The 25,372-nt window shown below is 39.0% G+C and overlaps 3 protein-coding genes across 6 annotated transcripts; 2 read left to right on the forward strand and 1 right to left on the reverse strand.

The window, feature by feature from the left end:
• The first annotated feature begins 717 nt into the window (after positions 1–717).
• paf1 (PAF1 homolog, Paf1/RNA polymerase II complex component) lies at positions 718–7,798 on the forward strand. 2 transcript variants are annotated; one of them, XM_067508852.1, is made up of 14 exons: positions 718–965; positions 2,882–2,911; positions 3,514–3,606; positions 3,685–3,806; positions 3,913–3,979; positions 4,064–4,165; positions 4,250–4,355; positions 4,531–4,599; positions 4,803–4,906; positions 5,011–5,127; positions 5,241–5,369; positions 6,213–6,318; positions 6,502–6,580; positions 6,685–7,798. In XM_067508852.1, the coding sequence occupies exons 1-14, from the start codon at positions 919–921 to the stop codon at positions 7,113–7,115; spliced, it is 1,602 nt and encodes a 533-aa protein (XP_067364953.1). In that variant the 5' UTR covers positions 718–918; the 3' UTR covers positions 7,116–7,798. The 2 variants fall into 2 exon arrangements, with proteins under 2 accessions (XP_067364953.1, XP_067364952.1); XM_067508851.1 differs by having other exon boundaries at positions 719–965; positions 2,879–2,911.
• gmfg (glia maturation factor, gamma) lies at positions 7,723–9,483 on the reverse strand. Its single transcript, XM_067508853.1, has 7 exons — positions 9,344–9,483; positions 8,850–8,946; positions 8,662–8,711; positions 8,529–8,582; positions 8,341–8,419; positions 8,073–8,146; positions 7,723–7,911 (listed from the first exon to the last, which is right to left on the reverse strand). Exons 1-7 carry the CDS (start codon positions 9,344–9,346, stop codon positions 7,840–7,842), a joined length of 429 nt encoding a protein of 142 aa, XP_067364954.1. The 5' UTR covers positions 9,347–9,483; the 3' UTR covers positions 7,723–7,839.
• A 784-nt stretch (positions 9,484–10,267) lies between these two features.
• Positions 10,268–25,244, forward strand: LOC137129567 (protein Smaug homolog 2). Of its 3 annotated transcripts, XR_010914732.1 has the most exons (14): positions 10,268–10,601; positions 11,453–11,970; positions 12,093–12,563; positions 12,654–12,896; positions 13,036–13,145; positions 13,459–13,545; positions 13,891–14,164; positions 14,321–14,406; positions 14,680–14,795; positions 17,927–18,125; positions 18,610–18,736; positions 21,637–21,720; positions 22,321–22,439; positions 22,606–25,244. XR_010914732.1 is itself a non-coding variant. In XM_067508848.1 (13 exons), the coding sequence occupies exons 2-13, from the start codon at positions 11,775–11,777 to the stop codon at positions 22,347–22,349; spliced, it is 2,022 nt and encodes a 673-aa protein (XP_067364949.1). In that variant the 5' UTR covers positions 10,268–10,601; positions 11,453–11,774; the 3' UTR covers positions 22,350–25,244. The 3 variants fall into 3 exon arrangements, 1 of the variants encoding a protein (XP_067364949.1); XM_067508848.1 differs by having other exon boundaries at positions 22,321–25,244; XR_010914733.1 differs by lacking the exons at positions 22,321–22,439; positions 22,606–25,244 and having other exon boundaries at positions 17,927–18,117.
• Positions 25,245–25,372: the final 128 nt, after the last annotated feature.

The raw sequence follows: 25,372 nt of genomic DNA on the forward strand, positions 1-25,372 counted from the left end.
TATTCTTCACTAAGATCGTAGGATATCTTCAAAAAATAAGTCAAAGCATAATGAAAACAATATCTGTTTGCTTCCCTGATAGACTATCAAGCTAATATCCGTTAGTCACATGTATTCACGTTGACTCAATCCACGTTCTGCACTGTCAACATTTAAAAGACCCCCAAAAAAAGGTTTAGTGCAGCACCGTCAAAAAATGGTAAGCCTTTAAGTCATGATAGTAAAACCGTCTCTATGCCAACTGCAAAAGCCATCTGCTTATAAAGATCACAAGATGGGAATGAAAGCTTTTTTTTTTTTCTTTTTTTTTTTTGGGCAAAGAGAAGCAAGAAAGGGTTTTTTGTTTAAAGAGGGAAACGTAATGGTGGTGACAGTATAACTCATGTTTCAAATCCTATCTGAAAATAATATGTCAATGTTATATCTGTTAAATGAAGTAAATGTGAAATATATCCTATTACTTTATGCAGGCCTTTGAGATAACTGGACTATGTTTTTTCTTTTTTTTTTGTAGTTCTTGTCTGTCAATAAAACATTTGCTTTAGAACAAAACCAGCATATTTCTGGTCCCTTTTGTAATTCAAACAATATCAATATAGTTTTCTGTATGCTGAATGTGAAGTAATTGTGTTGGTGATGAAAGTACTATTACTGCATCAGGTTTGCTTGAATACTTCATATGCCAGAACACTAGGGGGCGCTCAAACATAAAGCACACGGAATCAACGAGCGTCTTCACCGCCGGGTCGTCATTCTGTCGCGCTTGGACAAAATGAAAATGCACTGTGGTAGAAGAGAAGGTTAAAAGTTGTTTTACATTTATTTTTCGTAAAAGAAAAAACAGGTTCCGGACTTCGTCGCGGCTGTTTGTGCAAAGAAAGAGCTTTGCTCTCACTTGTGAGTAATCTGGCGTAAAACATGGCTCCGACCATTCAGACACAAGCTCAACGAGAAGACGGTCACAGGTAACGGCTAAAAATGCGTTCACGAGCTGGTAAACGTAGCTGTCTGTCAACATTTAGAAATGTATATTATTATGAAAGCAGCTCTGGGTTGTTCATATCTTTATGTTGGGCACCGAACTAGCAGCTGTGCATGACGTTAGCTCGAAGCGTGTGTAGCGTTAGCGTTAGCTAAACAAGACTGCAAGCTTTAACTTACGTCTAGTTACAATATTAATTAGCACCAGTTAACCAAGTTACACGAATGATGTTTGTCTTTCCCGTTTGTCTCAGTAACCCAAAGTAACGCTGTTTTACCTTTTTGTTAATGGTAGTTAAACCGAGTGTATACTAGCAATGGTGGCCTGTACAAAGCCTATCGTAAAGGACCGTGGTGTTGACAGTTTTAACGTTGGTAATTCAGACATTTGGGGAAGTTCATCTTTAATAAATTTGAAGGGAGAAAATTAATCTACACCAGGTTTGTCGTGTATTACGGACAAACATGTTTATGATCACGCACGAGTGTTTTCTTTACCCCCACGATCCGCGTTTGAAGCGTAGTTATTTAAAAAGCTTCGCGCCAGCTGATGGATCACAGAGAAATGACAGACTGAAGTCAAACCAACTTCTTAATCATTTGAGTCTACTCATTACATAAAGAAGACTTTTTTTTGTCGTTTTTGTTTTAATAAAATCATGTAACATTCACTTTTAAGGTGTTACAGGATCCCTTCCTTATTTTTTGGCTCACTAAGTCCAAACTACTTTTATTGACAACCCTTGGATTTTGAAAATTTGCATTGTGGTCAAATCTGCCATTGTCGCCTGTTTTTTTCTTAATAGTTTGGACACTTTTTGTCTGAGATATGTCAAACTAACCGTTTGTTTTTCATAAGGGCCTCCTCCTACTACATGCACAACCTTCAGATTTCTGATAAATGGCACACAACGTGGCCCAGTGGCCTGTTATAACCCATTTTCAGACAATAGCTGTGTAATAAAGACATAGATACAATCTAAAAAGGTCTCTTTTTAGATTTAACACAATTGTTGTTTACTAGATGTTTCAGATCAACTTTATACTTCTGAGTCCACTCAGTACATGCACTTGTCCAATTTTTTTGGACAAAAACATGCGATATGTACTGATAACGTCTTACAGATTTTTGTTCCAATAGCTTCCTAAAATTTTGTCCGACACACTTCAAATCCCTTTTATCGACATCTCGGCCTCCTCCCGCTGTTTGCACAACGTTTAGATTTTGATAAAAAGTTTGTCACCATTGCAGTAGAATTAACTCCTTTTTTTTATTTTTTTTTTTTTGCTAAAATATCCAATATTTAAATACATCATACATCAATAATACAACAAAATAATACATCAAAATCCACAATGCATGTTTCTTATTAAAATTAGTTTTCTCCCATCAAATTTATTATTAAGATGTACTTCGCTAAATGTCTCAATATCCAACGTTAAACTGTCTAAATGGTTTGCAGAGGCGAGGTAACTAGATAAAAGCATTTTGATGTTATCTTTAGCTTAGGACAGACATGGTAGGACAGAAATTGATTGGCATTTCACTTAGCCACTATAATGCCAGAAAATGTTGTGTTATGCAGGTCTTATGAAATTCAGATATTCAGGAAAGCCATGCACAGTAAGCTAAATATATTTTAAGCTAATTTAATTTTGCCAATGAAGTATTCACTTGAACTTTGATGTGTTGGGAAGTTTACTTAGATGTTCCTTAGTATATATCCTCTCATTGTAAACTCCTTAATGTCAATATATTTATTTCACTATTGGGACAAGAATGTAATACTGAGATATACTTGCATTTTCTTAAGGAACATTCATAATTCACCTATTGTATTTTATGAATAAATCTAAGGAAACAAATCTTACCAATGTCTTTTTTCTTCTCCTCCAGTAGGCCATCGTCTCACAGAACTGTCCCAGAGAGGTGGGTGCATTTAATAAGATTTAGTATTTGCTTTCATGTAAAATAGTTTCTGCACAAGTAAAAATGTTGGCACCCTTCCACTTTAAAGGCAAAACAATTTTCTCTGCAACGTGTTTGACCTGACAGAAATAACTGAAAAAAAAAAACCAAACTTTGTTTTTTTGAAGCAGAAACTTTTTATAGTTGTAATTGATATGTCTATAGTTCTCAGCTGATAGTTGGACCCACTTGTCCCATTTAGATGCAGCATAGTTTTAGGTGTTTCCATAGATATTAATTTAATATCAGGGCTTATAGTGGGTCACTTTGGAATGGTTGAGTATTTATCCATCCATTCCTTGTGCATTCATTTACATGAATGTTGTGTGTTGTTATGTGGTTGAAGGAGATATCACCTGTGACTTTGACACAGCTCTATGATAATTGATAATATGTTTTGCATTTTATGTTTTATTTATTGGTTGGTAACGGTACTTAATTTTATTGTGAGCTGCAGCACATCGTCGTTTCAGTAAGGTATAAGGGTACCAACACTTTGAGCCACATCTGTCTGTAAAAGTGACTAGCAACTGAACTTGTTCCTACCTATGTGTTCTTAACAGGTCAGGAGTGGTCTGTCGGGTGAAGTACTGCAACAGCCTGCCTGACATCCCTTTTGACCCCAAATTCATTGCATATCCCTTTGATCAGCACAGGTGAAAACCCAGCTCTAGTATCTATCTAACATACACGGATGAACTCAGGTATATCATGACACTGTTTTTTTGTTGCAGGTTTGTACAATATAAAGCCACGTCTTTAGAGAAACAACACAAGCATGAGCTGCTGACTGAGCCAGACCTCGGGGTCACCATTGATCTCATCAACCCAGACACATACCGCATAGATCCCAACAGTAAGTCGGCACTTGTGATAACTTGACACATCCCGTTCTGTAATTTTCAGAGAATTTCCTCTTTATCAAATGTCCGTGTAGACTGAACAAATTTTAAAATTGTCAGTACTCTTGGATCCTGCTGATGAGAAACTGTTGGAAGAGGACATCCAGGCTCCATCTAGTTCAAAGAGGTAAGTCTACTAAACAGTTTGATTGTATTATCATAATTTTTTGTGAAGAAATTTCATTTAAATTATTTTCTTATTCCCTACAAGGTCACAGCAACATGCCAAAGTGGTCCCGTGGATGAGAAAGACAGAATACATTTCCACAGAGTTTAATAGATATGGTGTTTCCAATGAGAAAGTGGAAGTCAAGTAAGTACTCTAAATGGGTTCACTTTTAAATTTGGAGTCAAACACGTATATGTAAGTGACTTTATTTATTTTCTTCCTATTTAGGATTGGAGTTTCTGTCAAACAACAATTTACAGAAGAAGAGATTTACAAGGACAGGGACAGTCAGATTTCGGCTATTGAGAAGACATTTGAGGATGCACAGAAATCGGTGAGTGAGCCTATTGTCAGGGTGCTGAAACTTTTCATCACCTGCTGCTCTGCAACAGAAAGCTGTGTGTAAAGATTAGCTGTCGGATCCAAATCAGCACATTAGTTAAGCAGTCATACCTGATTAGGTGAGTAAAAAGTGAGTTGGGGTTTGTAAATATGTTGTGTCTCACCAGATATCCCAGCACTACAGCAAACCCAGAGTTACTCCTGTTGAAATACTACCCGTGTTCCCCGACTTCAAGGTGAGTTACTACACAGACATTAATTTCACCTGGTGTGACTTTTGGAGTGTGAAGCTTCAAGTTACATTTGTAAAGTACATCTAACTTGAAGATTTACAGTAAAATACAGCAAATTCGCATGCAGCAGGACAACGTCGTGCTTCAGTGATGGCAGTTAATTTTGGTGAAGACAATGGTACTAAATAAACTTTCTCTTTGCCCAGATGTGGATCAACCCATGCGCTCAAGTCATATTTGACTCTGATCCTGCACCTAAAGATATATCGGCGCCAGCAGGAGTGGAAATGATGTCTCAGGCGATGATCAGGTTTCTGCAAAATCTCAATTGAACATGTCTGTATCAACGGGGACACTTTTTATCGCATTTAATATTAATTTCCATTGCTTTTTACTTTTATTTCTTGAATACAGAGGTATGATGGATGAAGAAGGAAATCAATTTGTGGCCTACTTTCTGCCCAATGAAGACACACTTCGCAAGCGTAAGAGAGACTTTGAGGAGGGTGTGGATTATATGCCTGAGGATCTGTAAGTAAAACTACAGCCATGATTTTATTCTATATTTAATGATCACCATGCTACTTGGATGTGTGTGTTTTAACCTGTATACCAGTAAGTGATTTTTCATTTGTTTGTTTCAGGTATGATTACAAGATAGCCAGGGAGTACAACTGGAATGTCAAGAACAAAGCCAGCAAAGGTTACGAGGAGAACTACTTCTTTATCTTCAGAGATGGAGATGGTGTTTACTACAATGAGCTTGAGACAAGGTTAGAAGAGATGTTTGTTGTTGCATGTGAACATTAACAGTAAAAATCGCAGCTGATGTGTCTTACATTAAGTGCCACATGCACAAATCTAGTGCAGGAAAGCACAGGACTGAAGGCCTGATTTTCAAATAAGAGTCAGCAGTGTGGGTTTAGCTTAGGTATCCAAAAAACAAATGCAGGGTTGTGCTTGAGGACAAGCATTCATTGGTTAAAGATGTGGGAAAAGTGACTGTGCCATGAGGAGGAAACAAACCAAACATGTCCACCCAGTAAAGAAATGGGTTTGTATCAAAAGCAGAATGAGGGCAGGTTTGAATTTTCTACCACTGAAGTGAGAACATCTTGAAAAAGTGAGGCTGTTCCTCACATTCTCACACCTCTTCAAAAGGCTATTTGAGGGTTAAGCATTAATTTTAGTGTTAGGGATTGAAATTGGCTTTAATTTAGGATCAGGGTTATGCATTCTTTTAGAATGGGTTTGACTAAAAGGGCCCGGTAATGCATCATGTCTATGAATGTCATAACCTTGAGTGCTGTATAATTGTGCTGTGTGCATTTAGAAGGAACGTTAAAAGGAGCGGGCAAGATTAGTCTGACTCCATATCTGTACCTACAGTAAAGCTATAATTTAATGATTGATAAAAGCTATTGCAGCATTTATCAGTTATCAGAATTTTACAATAATCTGCATAATACTTCATAATGGAAATAATCGCTAGTTGCTGTTGGATACAAAATAGATGAGAGTTCCACCTCAAAGTACAATGGCTAAATCCTGTTTTAAAATCTTAGTGTTACAACCCTACTGTTCAGTTCTCTTATGGGCTTTCTTCTGTCCTGCAGAGTACGTTTGAGCAAGAGAAGAGCAAAGGCTGGAGCACAGTCGACAACAAACGCTGTGCTGGTGTGTAAGCACAGAGACATGAATGAAAAAGAACTTGAAGCTCAGGTGGGTGTGCTTGCACTTTTGTTTCTTGGTAAAAGTATAGTTTGGAGTTATGGTTAAAATAGGAATATACATTTTTTTTTTTCTTTGACCAGAATAATTTGTTGTATGGTAAAAGCTATAAACGTCTGTTCTTCACCATTATTCATACTGATAACTAATAATTTCCTTTATTGTGTTTCATAGGAAGCACGTAAAGCTCAACTGGAGAACCATGAGCCAGAAGATGAAGAGGAAGACATGGACAAAGATATGCAGGACTCTGGTCAGTTTTCCGTTATCCTCTGCCACTGCAATTCTAAAGAGTTTATTTTATTTAGTTCTAAATCATGTACCACCCGCTTTGTATGGGTTGTTTTTTTTTTCTAGGTGATGAGAAAGAGAAGGACAGTGGCAGTGAAGTCGAAAACTCCGGTAGTGAATCTGAGAGGGAGGATGAAGACCGGGAACAAAGGGGAGAAGACGAGGATGAGGATGAGGACAGAGGGAAAAGAAGGAGGAAAGCACCTGGCAGTGGAAGCGAGAGCGGCGAGGAGCGAACCAGAGAAATGCGAGATGAGGAAGAGATCTTCGGCAGCGACGATGACAGTGACGATAACGAACCCAAGAACTCAGCCAGGAGCAGCGGGGAGGAGGGCAGTGGCAGTGAGGATGAAGGAGGAAACAGAGGAGGCAGCAGGAGTCGCAGTGCCTCCCCAGGACAGAGCGACCACAGCAGTGAGCATTCAGAGGCCCAGGCTCAGAGTGGAAGTGGAAGTGAAAGAGGATCAGACTCAAGTGATGCCAGCGACAGTGAATAATATCTGTGATCTGGACCACATGAGGACTGCCACATGTCTTATCCCTGGTCAGGTACAAACATGGCAGTGTTACGCTGTCACCTACCATAACATTAGCTCACTCTGGACTGGTAGTTTGATGATTGCAAATATGAAATCAAATATGTGTGAGATACTTACTGTGTTTGGGCTGGGGACAACTCTTAAATACAGTTTTTATTTGTAGATTTAGCTCACATACAAATAGTTTTGTTTACCATTCCAGGTTTTGTCTGTCAGATATTCAGTCAAGCATCATGTAAACATCTCTTGTTATCTCTGCTTTTTACATGTCATTGTCCTGTGGCTTTGAAACCAATAATAAATTGCAGGTGACATTTTATAAGAAACTTGTGTTCATAGATGGTTCTTTTTCCCATTTAGAGGTTTATTGAATCCATCAATCTCATTACAGTAACAGCTTATTTTTCAGACAGTCTGAGCAGTGCGGGGCTGTCTGTGCCCCATTTTTTTGAAAAATTTTATCTAAATTGATTCTCATTTCAGACTTTGGTGGAACAGTAGTTATTTGTTTGTGTATTAACAGGAAATGGTTTGAAGGCAAAACTAACACATGAAACTATGGCAATGTGTTTAACCAAAGATTTAATTGCAATATACAACAGTTAAAAATCAAGGGCATGTTTCCCAAAAAAACATGGGGGGGGGGGGGGGGGGGGGGGGGGGGAACATGGGAGATGCACATTCAGCGAAAAAATGCCAGATGGTTCCTTAGCCATTCTTCTGTCAAGTCATCAACGTTTCGAGTTTCAAAGACCTCATAAAGGGAAATTGACACATGGAGAGGAGTAGAAATAACAAGAACATGATACACAGCATTAAAAGTATGACTATATTACTACACTATTAATGTAAAATGAATGTAAGCATTGGTTGAATGGAATGATTAAAAAATAGGTTACATTTTGAGAACATTACCTTTGTGAGCTCTGCAGCTTGGACCAGTCGGTTCTTGCTGCCTGCATACATCATCTGTTGCTCAGGCTTACATCCTGTTGAAACGAATATGGTTCATTTTAACAAGTCATTCTGTAACTATACCAAACCTGAGCAAATTGATCATCGTAACTTTTCGGAACTGGGTCTCTGACAAATGATATAACTGGTAAATTGGTAGTTTAGTTTCTCAAAAATATAGAAGTATATAGAAAGATAACTTTTCCTAAGCCAAAACGTGATCACTTACCCATTGGACTGGAGAATATGAAACACAGAGGGTAGGACACCCTGCCGTCATTGTGGACATACTTGTAGCTGTACACAATATATGTGGCCTTTGGTCAAGGGAGTTATTGAATTGTTTTTGTACTACATGAATACAGCATTTGAAAATGGTTACATTGTGATTTTGCTGTATTCACGCATTTAGCAAGGATATCTGGGTTGCCGCTCAGGAAGTTCATTTCTCAAGTCATCCAGTGAGATGTCCTGAAAGACAAAGGTGACTCTAGGTTACTTTCAAGTCAAGGGTTTCATCTAAAAGAAAACTGTTAAAATGTTTACTTGCCTCATATTCCTCCTCAAGGACAACAAGTTGTTTCTCCATGTCTATTTTCACTAAGAAATAAGAGATTATTTAATTATTGTTATTATTTTTAGTTCACTCTTAGGTTTGTTAGACCACAGATATTTTTATGGAATTTATGTTGTCTGCTGCGAGTGACTATAACATTCACGACTCCACGACATACTTACTTAATATGGCAGCATTGTTGGTCTCTTTTCGAAATCTAAACTTTTTCAGTTTAGCTGTCAGACTTTCATCCACTTCACACACAACCAGAGAGCTTGACTGTAAAAAGACAACATTATTAATTATATTAAACTGTGTGAACTCAATAAGTATTAAACTGTCTCCCGATGCATCGGTGCTTTAGATGAAGTGGATTGGTCTACAGGTTAGAAGTAGAAACAGAGTGGGTAAGACGACCTCCTCAAACTCTTCGTACTGACATATTGAGAGCAGGAAATGTTTTACTGCAACTTCAAGAATTTAGTTTCCTGTATGAAATAGCCGAGTGATGGTGGACTGGTGTCGCAATGTCAAAATGCTGAGTGAAATTATATGCGCTATGCATAAATATATTTAAATATACACGCGCACACAACATACACATATCTGTTGGAAACCCAGTAAATTTCAATCGAAAAGTAAAAACCTTTCAGGCAATTGCATCAGTTTTACCTACCATTCTGAATGGCTTCTCTGCTTTCCTGTCTTCCGGGTGACACTGTGTGCGACAGACTGACAGCTACTTTCAGACTGTCAGGAGATCCTCCTTAAGATGGTAAGGGAAGGGCAGGCACACAGCTGCAACACACATCAGTGCGGCTTCCTCTTTTCAACATCCCATTGTGACACCATTGTGTGATTGTCTTTTAGAGTGTATAAAATGCGTCAAGACTCTCTAAACCTCTAAATGTCAAAATTATAGTGCCGGCTGAGGTGCTTAACTGAAGTAGTGCCGTACTGTTTGACAATGAAATTAATTTTGCCGTGTGAATGAACACATTTCACAGTACTATAGGATTTTTATATTTGTTGGTTGGCGTTTCTTTTAGTTCCAAGTTACATTCAGTGTGCAACTTGCAGAAACAAACAAATTAAAACGTATTAATACCTCAGAACAATTCTCTTAAAAGTATGTGTTTATTTTGTGTATATTTTTATTTGAGAGAAATAAATATATATATAGTAAATTTACTCAGGCCTCACCTGTAAAAACTCTTGATAAAAGGCTTATTTTAGGTTACTCTCACATTCCAGGAATTTGATACATGTGATAGACATTGTTTCTATATGATATGTTACTGATAAATCCATTAACCAAATTTAGATTTGTTGAAAATGTATAATTAAAATATCAGAGGGTGCATCCTTATCATGGCCTATTCTCTAATGAGCAGTAGCAGTAAGTAAAGGCCTCTTGGAAATCTTATTAGACATTTACCATACGGAATATATATATATAAGTTTATAATAAAAAAAAATACCTTTCACATCCAATTTGTTTGTTTTTTTACAAAAAAAAGAAACCAAGACTTGTTTAGTTGCCAAAGTCTCTTATCGACTATGGGCGGAACAAAACATTACGTACTATCAAACGTGTGACGCTGTGCTCACGTCTTACGTAAACTCAAAATCGAAGTAGATTTCACCAGGCGTAGCTTACACTCTTTATTTTTGTCTATTGTAATAAACATTGTTGTATGTACATCCCTTAACATGGTATGTTTGAAACCGTGGGAGCGGGCCGCTCTAAAGGAATACTCTTGAGGAATACCGCTTACGGAATCGAAATCTACGCTTCTTTAAGCTAAGCTATCGTTATTGCATCTGTTAGCAAAACTTGCTAGCGCTTGCGCTTAGCCCTGTCTACCCTACCGTCGAGCTAGCTATGCATTAGCGGTTTAGCCTAGCTCGCTAACGAGTGACAACTGACAAAGGTAAACAACAAACCTTTTGAGTACGTTTATTGTAAATCGATACTGTCATAACTTTATCTAATTAAGAAACTAGCAATGATTGTCGGTAAAAATTGCATGTTTAACGTCCCTGCGTGCTCCGTTAAAATTGGAGAAAGAAACGAAGAAATAGGGCAGCAGCAGCAGCGTCAACGAAAAACAATACAAACCCCCAATCTCATCTCATCTCATCTCATATCATCACTGACTAGGCCGACCCAGCTAACATTGGCTAACCGCTATCTATTACTGAGCTACTGGGTGCAACATTAGCCTGTTACAAGTTAATAACCTTCGGGGATATTTGCAGCAACAGTTTGCTGACTAGCGAAGATGGCCAGACACTAAGGTCTGTTCTTCAACCGAAACGACCGTTCATAGTGTTACAAGTGCTACCGTTTGCAGTGTTGGCAGTCGTTTTGATGTGTAGTTGACGTTACATATGAAGTAACGCATGTGGTAGTGTATGGACAGTTTATTATTATTTGCAATTTTAAATGCAGAACATTAACGACAGCCCTTATTGTCTGGAGCCGCTTGTATTCATGTTATGTGTGCGGCACCCTCAGCGTATTGACTCCTAGATAACATGCCTGGCAAAACCACCACCCTTAACATTATAACATAACAAGAAGAGATTGAACGTAACCGTGAATAACACACTTACCATCACCTTGCCAGGGACATATTATAGACATGTGAATAGTTTAATAAAATTTCAAAAAGCTATTTAAATTTGGTATGGAATTATACTGGACACAGTTGTTTGGTTAAAATATTTGAAAATGAAGTCACGGGAGATTTTTCTTTTTGTCTGTCTGTTGATTTATTAGGGCACGCATGGTGTGATCTTGAACGTGCCAGATTGAACCCAGACCCTTTCCTGTTTGTGTCATTACCAACGGCAAGTTGACACACACTTTCAGCCTCACAACGTAGGACGACTTCTCAGTAGTCTCCACGTCATTCCGGTCCGGAGCTTCTTTCTGCATCTGAACCATGTGAGGGCTCTTGGGTCCAGTCTGAGGGGATCCCAGGGCTGTTACGACCCCGCTGTGCGGGGTGGGACTGATTCTGTCTGTCTGAGAGAGCCATCTTTCTAGTAGCCCCCTACCCATCCACACATTCCTGGTCTCCTTACTGAGGAGATACGCCATGATGTTCCGAGACCAGGTAGGTATCCTCACAGATTGGTTCAAAGGCTGGAATGAGTGTGAACAGACGGTGGCACTGTTGTCCCTCCTGAAGAGGGTGTCCCGCACCCAGGCACGCTTCTTGCACATCTGCCTTGAACACTGGCTGGCAGACTGCACAGAGATTCACATCCTTGAAGCTGAGGCCAACAATGCAGGTACTTGATTTTATGAGTGATAATTATAAGGAATTCTTTTATAGTAACACTGTAAATTCTTATTGAAATCAAGGAATCAGTAATAAAGAATTAATCACTGGTGAAATTCCCTTTGTCATTAGCAATTGTCAGCCAGTGGCATCAGGAGCCAAAGGAGAAAGTGGTGTCCTTGCTGCTATCCCATCTGCCTCTACTGCAGCCACGCAACAGCGAGGCCAAGTGTGAGTACATGAAGCTGCTGCAAAAGGTGTTGAGTCACACTATTGAGAGTAGCCTGTTTGTGGAAGAGAGCAGACAGCTGCTGTCCTATGCTCTCATCCACCCTGCCACCACACTGGAGGACCGTACCTCTCTGGCCATGTGGCTGAATCACCTGGAGGAGCACCTTTCCAGTGGCTATGCACCCCGGGCCCCATCCAGCCCCTACCACCCACGCCAGGGCTCAAACGAATGGCCCAGCTCTGCTGAGACTTTGGACCCTGGCCACGCCTGGCACGATAAGTCCCCCTCATCCAGCACGTCTCCAGCAGGCCAGAACGGACACATGCCTTTCCCAGGTGGGATGTCTTCTCCCATCAACAGCAATAACGCAGGTAAGGTTTCTAATTTTTTTTCTTTCAACAGTGGAGGAAACACAGAGAGGGAATAGTTTGGAATGAGAGTATATTTGTATTCTTTACTAGGCCTAGGTGGGCAGCTGCAGCCCAGCCCTTTGAAGAAGTCCATGTCCGTCATTCCCTCCAGTCCCCAGGCTTGTGGCTCCGAGTGGGCTAGCCAGGATGACACTGGGGGACGGCAGAACTTCATTCCAACAGATCACGCACCCCTTTCACCCCAGAGCAGTGTAGCCTCCTCAGGCAGTGAGCAGACAGAAGAACAGGGCTCTACTCGCAACACTTTTCAAGAGGATGGCAGTGGCATGAAAGGTCAGAGTTCATCACCCAAGTGCTACAAGAGTGATGTGGCATTTGTCTCTCGTAAAAGCTGTCAACAGCTGACAGTTGATTCTTTTTTTGTTTGTTTGTTTGTTTTGTTTTTTTGTTCCTTGTTGTTGGTTTGTTCTAGATGTTCCGGCGTGGTTGAAGAGTCTCCGTCTTCATAAATATGCATCACTCTTTTCCCAGATGACCTATGAGGAGATGATGATCCTCACAGAGCAGCACCTGGAGACGCAGGTTTTTAAGCCTCCTTTTGCCTACACTGGGGCATACACTTGATTATTCCAACCTCCTTATCAGTTGTGAACATTACTGTCCTGAAACCTGAGGATACATCAACTCTCAATGAGGCATGAAATTAAGCAACACACCCTACAGTTATATTGAGCCAGTCACACATATAAATGGTTTGATTTTGCCTCTGCCTTTTGGCTTTAATGAAACAGATGGTGATTAGGTTTGTTATTTAGTAACTGTATAAATTGCCCAGTGTTCCCAACAGAAATGATTTGCCTGCTTCTCCTTGTTATTTTCTATCTCTCATTTTTAGAACGTCACTAAGGGAGCAAGGCATAAGATTGCCTTGAGTATCCAGAAACTGCGGGAGAGGCAGACGGTGCTCAAGTCTTTAGAGAAGGTAATTCAAATTGCACAGTGTTCTTCAAATGGGGCAACTATATTTTATCTTGATGAATTTTCACTCACTGTTTTCACTCACTGTTGAAAAATGCACGTGAGTATGAACATGATCATGTGATGCTTGATTTTAATTCAGTTGGGGAAACCCTACTCACAGACATAGAGCGAATTTGGTATTGTCTTTCTTTTCACTGGAGCAAATGTTTGCTTTACTAAAGCTCAAATCTAGATTCTAGAGTTTGGATATCTTCTTCTCTGCTGATAGCATAAGCCTTAAACAGAGAGCGCACTCCTCTTAATAGCTTATACAGCACATGACAATGGTGTTGTCATGTCCTGCCAGGATATTTTGGAAGCTGGAAACCTTCGAAATGCCCTTCAGGAGCTCCAACAAATCATCATCACACCTATCAAGGCCTACAGCCCACCCAGTACAGCGCAGTCTGCCTCAGAAACCATCACCTCTCCTACAGAAACCACAAAAACAGGAGCAGATAAAGAGTCATCCTCAGAGGGCTTCCAGTCCCACAATGCACCTCCTTGTGATGGAGACTCCTCAGCCACACCTATTTCAGACGGCGACATTGCTGGACAGTTCACCCGTGTCATGGGCAAAGGTAAGAATATCTTTTTTTTTTTTTTCCTAGTTTTCTGACATAGATGGAAACTAACACTTAGGATGTCGTCCTATAGTTTCTAAATGTTAGCAAACACCAAAACCCAATTAGCAGCATAACAACAACAACAACAACAAAAGCATTTGTTTGTTTTAGTGTGCACCCAACTGCTGGTGTCAAGGCCAGATGAGGAGAATATCAACAGTTATGTTCAGCTCATTGAGAAGTGTCTAACACATGAGGTGAGAACCAGCAGATTACATGTCCTTTGTATATGCATGCTTTTGTGCAATATTGTCATTGCACAATAATGTTAATTCTAGAGCACGAAACAAATCCCATAAACACCAAAGAATTTACAATATAGACAAATTCGACTAAATTGTAAGTACAGTACAACTTGTCGTTTTCTGTAAAAAAATAAATCATGAATTCTAGACACATCACCGCAACAACCTGCAAATACTATTTGAATGTCTGTTGCTTTTTTTTCTGACCCTTTCTTTCACTGTCAGGCTTTCACAGAAATACACAAGAAAAGGCTGGTCTCCTGGAAGCAGCAGGTCCACAAACTGCTCCGCCTGTTCCCTCGGAAAGCTATGCTGGACATGCCTGTGTATCGACAGAAAGGGTTAGACTCCGCTGTCCTTCCCTTATCTTTAATCTCCCCCTTTAGCAGGGAAGGTTTCAGACCTACTGAATATAACCCATTCACTGCACTCATCCCAACTGAGCTTTGACTATTTCTTTCCATTCCCCTTTCTCTTTCACTCTCTCTTCCTAATTCAGATAATTGTATCACTTCATATGAAATAGCAACAGCAGCTGAACATGCAGTTCTCCTCTAGGATTGGTTCACGTTCAGAAGCTGATCTTATTACAATTACTCACAACTACTGTCCCTGTTCCATAAACACTCTTCATCAAACTTCCCCTGGAACTTCCATAAAATGTACAGAGCCTTGAAAAAGTATTTATACCCCTTGAACTTTTTGAAAATTTTTTCTATTACAACCACAAATGTATTTTATTGGGATTTTATGTGATAGATCAACACAAAGCATCACATAATTATAAAGTAAAAGAAAAAATGATAAATGGTTTTCAAAATGTTTTACAAAACAATGTGTGAGGTACATTTGTTTTCATCCCCCTTTACTCTGATACTACTAACTAAAACCCAGTGGGCCTATTGCCTTCAAAGGTCACCTACTTAGTATATAGAGTCCACCTGTGTTTAATGTGATCTCCGTATAAATACACCTGTTCTCTGAAGCCCTTAGATGTTTGTTAGATAACAGTAGTGAACAAACAGCATCATGAAGTCCAAGGAACACACCAGACAGGTCAGGGATAATGTTGCGGAGAAGTTTAAAGCAGGATTAGGTTATAAAAAAATATCTCAAGCTTTGAACATCTCGTGGAGCACTGTACAATCTATCATCAGAAAACGGAAAGAGTATGGCACAACTGCAAACCCACCAAGACATGTTCGTCCAGCTTAACTGAAGAGCTTTAATCAGAGAAGCAGCCAAGAGGCCCATGGTAACTCTGGAGTAGCTGCAGCAATCCACAGCTTAGATGAAAGAATCTGTCCACAGGACAACTATTAGTCGTGCCCTCCACAAATCTGGCCTTTATGGAAGAGTGGCAAAAAGAAAACCATTGTTAAAAGAAGACTTAAGAAGTCCCAACAAGCCATGTGGGGACACAGCAAACATGTGGAAGGAGGTGCTCTGGGCAGATGAGACCAAAATTGAACTTTTTTTGTCTAAATGCAAAAAGCTATGTGTGGCGGAAACCTAACACCACACATCACCCTAAACACACCATCATCCTCATCGTGAAACATGGCGGTGGCAGCATCATGTTGTAGAAATGCTTTTCTTCAGCAGGGACAGGGAAGCTGGTCAGAGTTGATGGGAAGATGGATGGAGCCAAATACAGGGCAATTTTAGAAGAAAAACTGTTAGTCTGCAAAAGACTTCAGGCTTCCAGCAGGACAACGACCCTAAACATACAGCCAGAGCTACAATGGAATGGTTTAGATCAAAGCTTATTCATGTGTTGTAATGGCCCAGTCACAGAGTCCAGACCTAAATCCAATTGAGAATCAGTGACAAGACTTGAAAATTGCTGTTTACAGACACTCTCCATCCAATCTGACTGAGCTTGAGCTGTTTTGTAAAGAAGACCTCAATAGACTTGCAGCTGTAGTTGCAGCAAAAGATGGTTCTACAAAGTATTGACTCAGAGGGGCTGAATACAAATGCATGCAACATATTTTCAGATATTTATTTGTAACTGTTAACTGTTATTTTAACTGTTTATCATTTTTCTTTCACTTCACAATTATGTACCACTTTCTGCTGGTCGATCACATAAACTCCCATTAATACAATGACATTTATGGTTGTAACGTGACAAAATGTGGAACATTTCCAGGGGTGTGAATACTTTTGCAAGACACTAGGTGAGGAGCCACAACACACAGCCCCTATTTTCTGTAAAAATGCACAGCGACATTCAGCTGAGATGTATATAAAACTTTACCAGTCCATCTAAGCTAATAGAGTTGGCATCTTTTAAAGTTACCATTTGTTTATTAGAAGGTTTACTCCTTCTTTTCTGCTGCAGCAGAGGGACATCAATTAATATCTTTTTACTCATGCTACAGACTGAATCAGAGACTCAGTACAAACAACTCTTAAGTCTTAATCAAGTCAGGATTTCACACTTTAGGTGAAGCATATATTTATGAATGCAAATACACATAAAGAAGGTAGAACAAAGGTATAAAAACACAATTAGACACCCCTATCCATCTAAGCACGAAGCTGAGACATATATGTTCGTTACATCGCAGCCTAGGGGAGCTGCTAATGGTGATGCAATCACAATAGTCTTTCTGCAACAATTTCCTTGCAGGTATTTTCTTCTCAGCTCTCAGTCGGTGATGTTACAGTCTAAAAGTTTTCTCCAGCAAATCTTCTGAAATCATCCTTTGGAGAAATAGCTCCACATAATTTGCAAAAGGTGCATTTGTGTGCATTTTGACCGCTGTTACCCATAACGTGATCCTCCTGGGATCTCTGCGGCAATCTGTGAAACAGTGTCACCCTTTATGTGTTTTATCGTTATAATTTTTATATGGCAGAGGATGGAGCAGGTAAAACACTTGAGTGTACTCACATGTACAAATGCAACTGAAACACAGTTTGAGTTTTTTTCTCATGTCTTAAAACAACAGAGTGTAAAAATTCTACTAATGAATTTGCAAAAAAAATGCTTCAAGGATGATTTCATTATAAACTCATGAGCCAGGTCACAACAAACCTAAAACTGACTAGTGCAAAGGATTTTTATACTATCACGCCCAATGAACTAACTACAGGGAGACAGAAAAAGAGTTAAATTCGTCTTAAATACATTGTAAGATGCCAGCATGATTTTGCTTAGTGGGGCTGTTAAGTTTCATATGAGTCTCAGATGAACTTTGTGCCTTTTTTTGACAGAACCATGGCTGAGAATGTTTGGGTCAATTACTTCCATCTAATCGTGTCCTGGATGAAAACTAAGTGTGTTTACTGAAAACAGACCATAGTAGAGAGTACGAAAGACAGTTAGACAGTCACATATTTACAGAATTGGGACATCAATATTGTAATGGACAAACTTAAAATATAAAATAAAATTTCTCACGTATGCTCTTGATTTGTTTTTTATTTTTGTTTTGATTTTGTTTTTTTGGTTTTATTCCAGCTGGACCTATGGGTCCAACTCCCTCCCCACAGCAGGCTCTGTGAGTGGAGGTGTAGGGCGACGGGGCCAGAGGCAGTTCCAGATGACACCTCGCGGACTCCCAGCTGGTCGCATAAGTCTTTTGAGTCCTGGTGGGATCGGCAGTGCATCTCCACGCCACACACTCACCAATCCTGCACTGGCAGGCCAGGGTAGACAAGTTAGTATTACTGTCAGTGGATGGATGTTTTCATGCCTTTAATTGGGGACAAAACTTCACTGTTTTACTACAATTTCATGTCACGTGTTTGTCTGCATAACTTGAAGTTTAGAATAAGTGAACCTGATTAATAAATTTGAGCCTTTTAGTTTTTTTAACTTTTTCTCTCTACTCCCTGTACCTGAAGGTGACCCACGTAATGACATGACCATAATGACATGGTCATAATACACATTATGACCATTATGTGATGATGATTTGTTGGTTATGACAGGAAACAAGTGAAAAAACAAGAGATATTGTCATTTTACTCAGTACACATGAAAGAGTACACTGGGTTTTTGCATGTTTTTTTGACAAATTGATTCATTATCATAGCTTCAAGAGTTCTTGTTTAATGAGTTAACTGAAAGAAAAGCCAAGCATGTCAGCCTCGCAAAATGACTGGCATCTGTGTAATGAGAACTTGTGTTTTCCTCTATAGAACCTATGGTTTGCCAACCCTGGGGGCAGTAACAGTATGCCAAGTCAGAGTCGCAGCTCTGTGCAGCGGACCCACTCACTCCCTGTTCACACTTCCCCGCAAACCATGCTCATGTTCCAGCAGCAAGGTACCCACACATATCCCTCATCCTTTATATTGTGGTGCACTGATTCTTTGCTGCAACTGTTATCGTTTAATCTTCTGTTTAGAATGAATAATAATATTGTGCGTGTTGATGTTTTTCTGATTTTCTTTTTAAAGTACTTTATCGAAGCAAAATTGCAAACAGTTAATGGAATAGAGTTTGTTTGGAAGTGGCAGATTTTATTCTGATAGTGAGTTTCACGAGCCACACAAGAATACACAAAAAAAAAAAAAAAAAAAAGGCCATTTGGTCAGATGCCAGAACAGAGAGCTGCTCTCCCTCTGTGCCGAGGACAAAATAACAAGACAGCTTAACGGCATGTTGCAGTAAACAATCTGTCACCTTGTACAATATACATAACCTTTTGGTTCCTTTGTCCTCTTTGCCAGATGCCACACGCAAGGAGTGCAAATTCATCTGTAATTGGTTTATCATGTTATAATTGAATCAGTGTGTTGAAGTTTTCCATAACAGAATTTGCGTGAAAGCCAAAAATTCTTGACTTTCGGAGGCGAGTCCCAGATTGTTTTAGATTCAGTGTCTTACTGGGGCTGTGGTTACTTAATAATGTTGAGTTCAGAAATATATAGATCCAATACTTTACATGTACGTTTTTTATACATATATATAATATACGTTATTTATATAAACAATAACATAAATGTTACAAAAATATTTTTAGGTGTCAAAATAAACTCCATAGGCCTTTTACATTCTTATTCAACAGATGATAACATTATGTAAACACTGAACTGAGAGTGACAGTTAAAAGTGGGGCAAAACAGTGGTCTTCCTCTGATGCGATGTTTTGTTTACTGCAGATATGATTCTGTTATTAAAACTGACACTTCTGGCAGTAAAACACAAGCCATGTACATCTTGTTAGTTAGGTGTATATTTTGCAGTTTGTTCCAACATAAAAAAATGCCCATAGTAATAACTTAACATAGAATAACGTTACACTACCTTCTGCCTTTGCTTTTTATGGCCTTTGGAGTTGAAACACACAAACTGGTTGTTAGATGTTTAAGTGATACTTTACATCAGTAGGGGCGGCTCTAGCTCAGTTGGTAAGGCAGTTGTCCGCGGACCACAGGGGCAGTTGTTCGATCCCCGGTCCCGGCTACAGTCAAAGCGTCTCTGGGCAAGACACTGAACCCCCAAAAGCCCTTTCCCATCCCCAGCTGTGTTGTGCCTTTACATCAGTTTGGATTTATAAGGTCCAACGTGAGGCTGTCTTGGCACAGTTTTGCAGCTCTTGAATTTACAGTAAATATTAGTAATTTGTTCTCATTCTTAGTGCTAACCATTGCTGGACATGTCACCCACCCTGCTTTGTAATATGTAGAGACAATAAATTGATAACAAAACTTAGTAATCTGAATCTTTTGTATTACATTTTAGAATGTCAGTAAACATGCTAGGAAGGAAATTAATATGGGTCATTACTAACTCTGTGAGTTTGTCCACACATCACTGTCTGCATTCACAATCTACATAAGCTACATCAGTAACATTAGGTTACTGGTTTTCAAGTTAAGTCAGACTTCAATCATTTCATCTCATTTACAAAAAAGGTAAACAAACTCAAAAGGTCCATTTATACAGTGTGGGTTGGTTATATTATAAAACTGTGTGAAAAGAGTAATTTAAGTTTGTTTGCCAAAAGTTGAGTCTGGAAGTAACAGCAACAGAAAGCTTGGAAAATTACTGTGATGGAAGTAATTTTTTTAACTTCCATTTCAGTACGGAATAAAAGTTGGGTAAGTTGATCTATTATATGCCCCCAATTCAAAAAAGTTGGTGATGCGTAAAACCTAAATGAAAACTGCAATGATTTGCAAATCTGATCAACCCATACTATATTCACAATAGAACATGAAGAACATATCAGATTTTTAAGCTAAGATATTTTAACATTTCATGAAAAATATTAGCTCATTTTGAATTTGATGGCAGCAATACATCTCAAAAAAGTTGGAATGGAGAAACAAAAGGCTAGAAAAGTAATTGCTGCAAATAAAAAACAAAACAAATGAAGGCGCATTTGACAGCTAATTAGGTTAATTGGCAACAGATCGGTAACATGACTGAGTATAAAAGGAGCGTTTCAGAGAGGCAGAAACTCTCGTATGTAAAGATGGGCAGAGGTTCACCAATCTGTGAGAAACTGCGATTTAAAATTGTGGAACAATTTCAGAAAAATCTTCCTCAACGTAAAGTTGTGAAGATCCCACCATAGCAGCAGCATGGCTTCGCAGGAGAAGAGTCCTTTCGCCAATAGAAAACATTTGGCGCATCATAACAGTAAAAATCCTGCAACAAAGGCCCAGGAATGTTGAGCTAGAATTTAGCATCAGAAAAGAATGGGACAACATTCCTTTCCTGAAACTTCAGCAACTGGTCTCCTCACTTCCCAGATTCTTACCGAGTTGTTAAAAGAAGAGGGGATGCTACACAATGGCAAACATCGTTTTTGAGATGTGTTGCTGCCATAACATTTAAAATGATATGTTTATGTTTTATTGTGAATAAAATATGGGTTTATGAGATTTGACAACCATTGCATTCTGATTTTATTTACATTTTACACATATCAACTTTTTTAAATTTGGTTTGTATTGTATAGCTGCAGATTTAGTGTTTTGAACTGTACAGCTAATTAGCAGCACACACAAAGTATTTTATCTTTAAGAAATACTTGTGTCTTGATCAAACAATTCTCCAATTAAATTTGGCAAAGAAATCGTCTTTAGAGAAGAAAACACTGTTGCTTTAGATAAAGTGGTGTGTGTGTGAAGAAAATTAGCTTGATGGTAATACTCACAATTGTACAAACGCCAGTCTTCCTGTTGACTCAGACTGTTTTTTTATTCCCTCAGAATGCCAAGTTCCAGGTGCTGACCTGGAGATCAACCCTACGCTGGAGTCACTGTGCCTCAGTATGACAGAGCATGCCTTAGGGGGTAGGTGTCTTTAACAACTCTGTCCCAAACAGGCCACCAACTGGCAAATCTCACAAAAACCTCTGACTACACCACCACCAGAGATCTAATTATATACTAGATCTCAGCAACAAAGTAAAAGCAAAGTTGCACATACTGACTCGTTCACACACGTCTGTTAAAATTCACAAATCATACCTATTTACTAAATATTTTTGTGTTCATATTTAAGGACATCAGTAGTGTAATGACAGGTTGTGCTTGTAGAAAGAGAAAGGCACAGACATACATCATGTCAAATAGGTTTAAGGCCTAGTAGCTCTGTACTATTTCTCCTGTCACTGCTGTATAAAGGTATAAACTTGTTGAGTTGGATGGAATATTAAGTATTTTCCTATCCTTGCCCACAGGGAGATAAGGTTTGTGTCTGTGTGTATATAGTTTCTCATCCATGGAAACTAATATTAAAACTAAATAAGCTGTTAAAATAGTGAAACGGTGTTTGAACGAAAATGCACATATTCAAGAGTAGTTATTGTTAGGGTGTTGTGTATATACTATACAGCATATTTCATGAGTGTAAATATTTTAAAACCCATTTCTTTCTAATCTCCTCCTCAGATGGATCAGACCGGACATCAACAATATGAAAAGAAGAAAGGAAAAATACACTTCATTGGAGGCCTGTTCAGTTCCTCATCATCCAGCACAAAGATATTCATATGCTTAAACAAAAACAGGCAAAGCAGTCACTACAAAATGACAAAAACTGTGTATATGTTCTCTAATATTTTTGTACTTTATTATATACAACTAAGTTTATTAAAAATGAAATACAGATGATTATTATATTGCAGGTCAGAGAAACAAAGGTTAACTGTGTAAACTGTTCCATGTCACCTGCAGGACTGTGACATGACATGCAGAGGCTCAGTTTGCCGTGCTGGGAGAAAAACAGTGGATTGGTGCTGTCTTAAAGCGGTTCTGCCCTCTGAGTTGCTCTTTTTTTTTTCCTCCCTGCCTTTGAGCAGGGCTTTCTATCTAGAACATGCAGACAGTCACAGCCCCTGCAACACAGATTGAGAAAACTTCCAGCCAGGAGTAAGGCACTTTTTATTAGATTATCTCAGATACTAGGCACTAAACTGTAATTGGCCCAAGGATCTGCTCACTGATATTCCAGCAGTAAACAGTTGTTGACACCAGTACACTTCCTAGCCACCTGAATTGCTCTTCAACCAGTGCTAGTGAAGGGTTGCGTTGGCTGAAACTTAGACTGTTTTTCCTTGGTTCTTCTCTCTTCCCCTCTAGAGAACATTTTTGTGGCAAAGCCAGGAAAGGAAGGACCCAAAGAATTAAGAAAAAAAAAAAAACACGTAATTCAAAGTGTAGGCCTACCCTGAGTCTTGGTTGTTTTCCATAAACACAAAGTCCAAGTAGAAGAGACTGTCCTCCTCTAAACTTCTACAAAGCCAAAGAGAGGGGTTGTGAGAATTGTTCATTTGAGAATATTTCTAGGGAAATGCAACAGAAAGGTATCATTTTAAAAAGAAAAGCAGTTTGAAGAATTTATGCCAGCTGCAATTTATCTTTGTTATTTTATGCCCTACTACATAAATGATGATGAATCTCATTTTGTGCCGAGGAACCCCCAGAGGGGGGAATAAGGGCTGGTGAGGTTTGTACTGTGTGAGAACTGATTTGATATTGAATTGACAAAAGCGAGGAGGGTAGAGTGTTTTCAATTTACACTCTAATGCCGGGTGAGAAAACTAAATGAAATCCATCTCAACCCTGTGGCCCCTCTCACGATTGGCTGTGGAAAACGAAGCTTGATCTTGTAATAAAAACTCTGGAGCGTCGCCTCACCCTCTCAGTGCCCTCTTCTTCAAATGGCCAACGTGATGATTTGATGAATCATACTTTTCAAGGTGCTTTGAGGATTGTCCATGTTTTCTGTTTGTGTCTGTGTGTTTCAGTCTCCGAACCCTAACATTATCATGTGGTATCAGTGTTGAATCAAAAAAAAACTGTCTTATACAGCCTCTGCCTTTGAATGTGGCAGAGCGGAGGTGCATGTATGTGTAATATGGTCTTAACTTTTGGATCACTTTTGGTTGCATCATAAGGCAGGGATAACCATTTACAATTTATTTCAGCAGAGCCATAGGAGGGATGTCTAGCTAAGATGGTTATTTACAGATATCTTTTCCAATTGTAGTTTTTTACTCTCCCTTGATATTGATAACTTATGCTTATTTTCTATAATCGCATGTTTTGCCACACTAATACAGCACTGTTGTAGATAGAGGACGTGGTGGTTGATGGTGCTCAGACTCACCAACAACTAGAGAGCAGAAATCTTGCAACTAATGTTGTATGTTTATATCGCCTAAAGGTCACTGTTTACATCTGTATGGGATAATGTCCAATTCATGTTATGTGATGTCATGAATATCCCATTGTCTCACTATGTAACACATTAAAGAACTGAAGCCTTCTCAGACATGAGCTGGCTGGGTAGAACCTGAAAGCCTTCTACCCGCTAATCCATAAACTCCATATGAGTCTCAGTCGATTTTTCAAATGATAGCTGTGTAAGGCATGTGACTTCAGCTTTCCCAGGTCATGTGGTGACTACAGAGAATAGCCTTTCTGGCCTTGTGATTGAACTGTTAGGTCTCATGTCCTGATATAATGACATCCTCAAAACGTTTTTGGTGTTGATTAGTATTGTAGTCATGGATTTTCTTTTTCAGAGCAGGCTCTTGGATAGACTTACTGACTTACAAACAGCATCACACTTATGCCAGGAATTAGGTGAGTTAGAAATTCTTAACTCGGGGACTCAGTGGTCCTATTTGAAGTAAGCGATTCTCAAGTCAAGGACCCAGTGGTCCTATTTTAACTACTCTATATACTGTTCATCAGTAGCATCATGTTACAAACGGCTCAGAGGATCCTTTTCAAAGCCTGTGAAGCTTTAAACAACCCAGATATTACTGCGTAGACACAGGTACAATTCAGAAGATGTCTACAAATGTCTGCGTAATGAAGATGTAGCAGGGGATGAAAATGGTAATCTGAGCATAAATGATGTGATTTAAGTAGACACTAACAATAGGCCAAGGAATATGTTTACTCCATGTTTACATTCCAGTGATGCATGAAATGAGTTGGGAAAATGCACTTTAAGTACAGCCTGGTGTATTTTCACATACCAAGCATCCACTGGGAGGTACAGAGCCTGTGTCATTAGAAGACTTACACCCAGTTGTGCTTAGATCATGTTAATGTCCCTGCCAGGCTTACTTTAATGAATTAATGAGACCAGCTGTTGGCTACATTTCATATAGTTGTCTTGTACAATTCATATTTAAGTCTGATGACTCCCTGGATATTTTCTAATGTTTTATTAACTTTTTGCAGCCCATGCTTTCACTCAACTTTTTTACTGTCACTCATATGTGTGAATGGTCTGAAGTGGATCATCCGTCGGATTATTCAAAGTCCAAATAAACAGGTTCAGTTCTTTTGCAACTTCACTTGTCGTATTGTGTATTTACTTTGAAACGGCTTCCACAAGGTAACTTTTTTTTTTTAATTGCTGTCTTCATGACGCTACAGACGTTCGTTATGTCGCAACTTTATCGAATGAAATAACGCAAATTAC

This window comes from Channa argus, chromosome 6, assembly GCF_033026475.1.
Source record: "Channa argus isolate prfri chromosome 6, Channa argus male v1.0, whole genome shotgun sequence".
NCBI lineage: Eukaryota > Metazoa > Chordata > Actinopteri > Anabantiformes > Channidae > Channa > Channa argus.

What these genes read in the sequence shown, in the direction of transcription:
- paf1 (XM_067508851.1), top strand. Translation starts at nt 919, where the DNA reads ATGGCTCCGACCATTCAGACACAAGCTCAACGAGAAGACGGTCACAG. An exon ending in CAACGAGAAGACGGTCACAG is followed by an intron (nt 966 to 2,878) that starts GTAACGGCTAAA and finishes CTTCTCCTCCAG; the next exon opens with TAGGCCATCGTCTCACAGAA. An exon ending in TATCCCTTTGATCAGCACAG is followed by an intron (nt 3,607 to 3,684) that starts GTGAAAACCCAG and finishes TTTTTGTTGCAG; the next exon opens with GTTTGTACAATATAAAGCCA.
- gmfg (XM_067508853.1), bottom strand. An exon ending in TCCTTGAGGAGGAATATGAG is followed by an intron (nt 8,583 to 8,661) that starts GCAAGTAAACAT and finishes TTTGTCTTTCAG; the next exon opens with GACATCTCACTGGATGACTT. An exon ending in AAGCTGCAGAGCTCACAAAG is followed by an intron (nt 7,912 to 8,072) that starts GTAATGTTCTCA and finishes TCCCTTTATGAG; the next exon opens with GTCTTTGAAACTCGAAACGT.
- LOC137129567 (XM_067508848.1), top strand. Translation starts at nt 11,775, where the DNA reads ATGATGTTCCGAGACCAGGTAGGTATCCTCACAGATTGGTTCAAAGGC. An exon ending in CATCAACAGCAATAACGCAG is followed by an intron (nt 12,564 to 12,653) that starts GTAAGGTTTCTA and finishes ATTCTTTACTAG; the next exon opens with GCCTAGGTGGGCAGCTGCAG. An exon ending in TGGCAGGCCAGGGTAGACAA is followed by an intron (nt 18,126 to 18,609) that starts GTTAGTATTACT and finishes TTTCCTCTATAG; the next exon opens with AACCTATGGTTTGCCAACCC.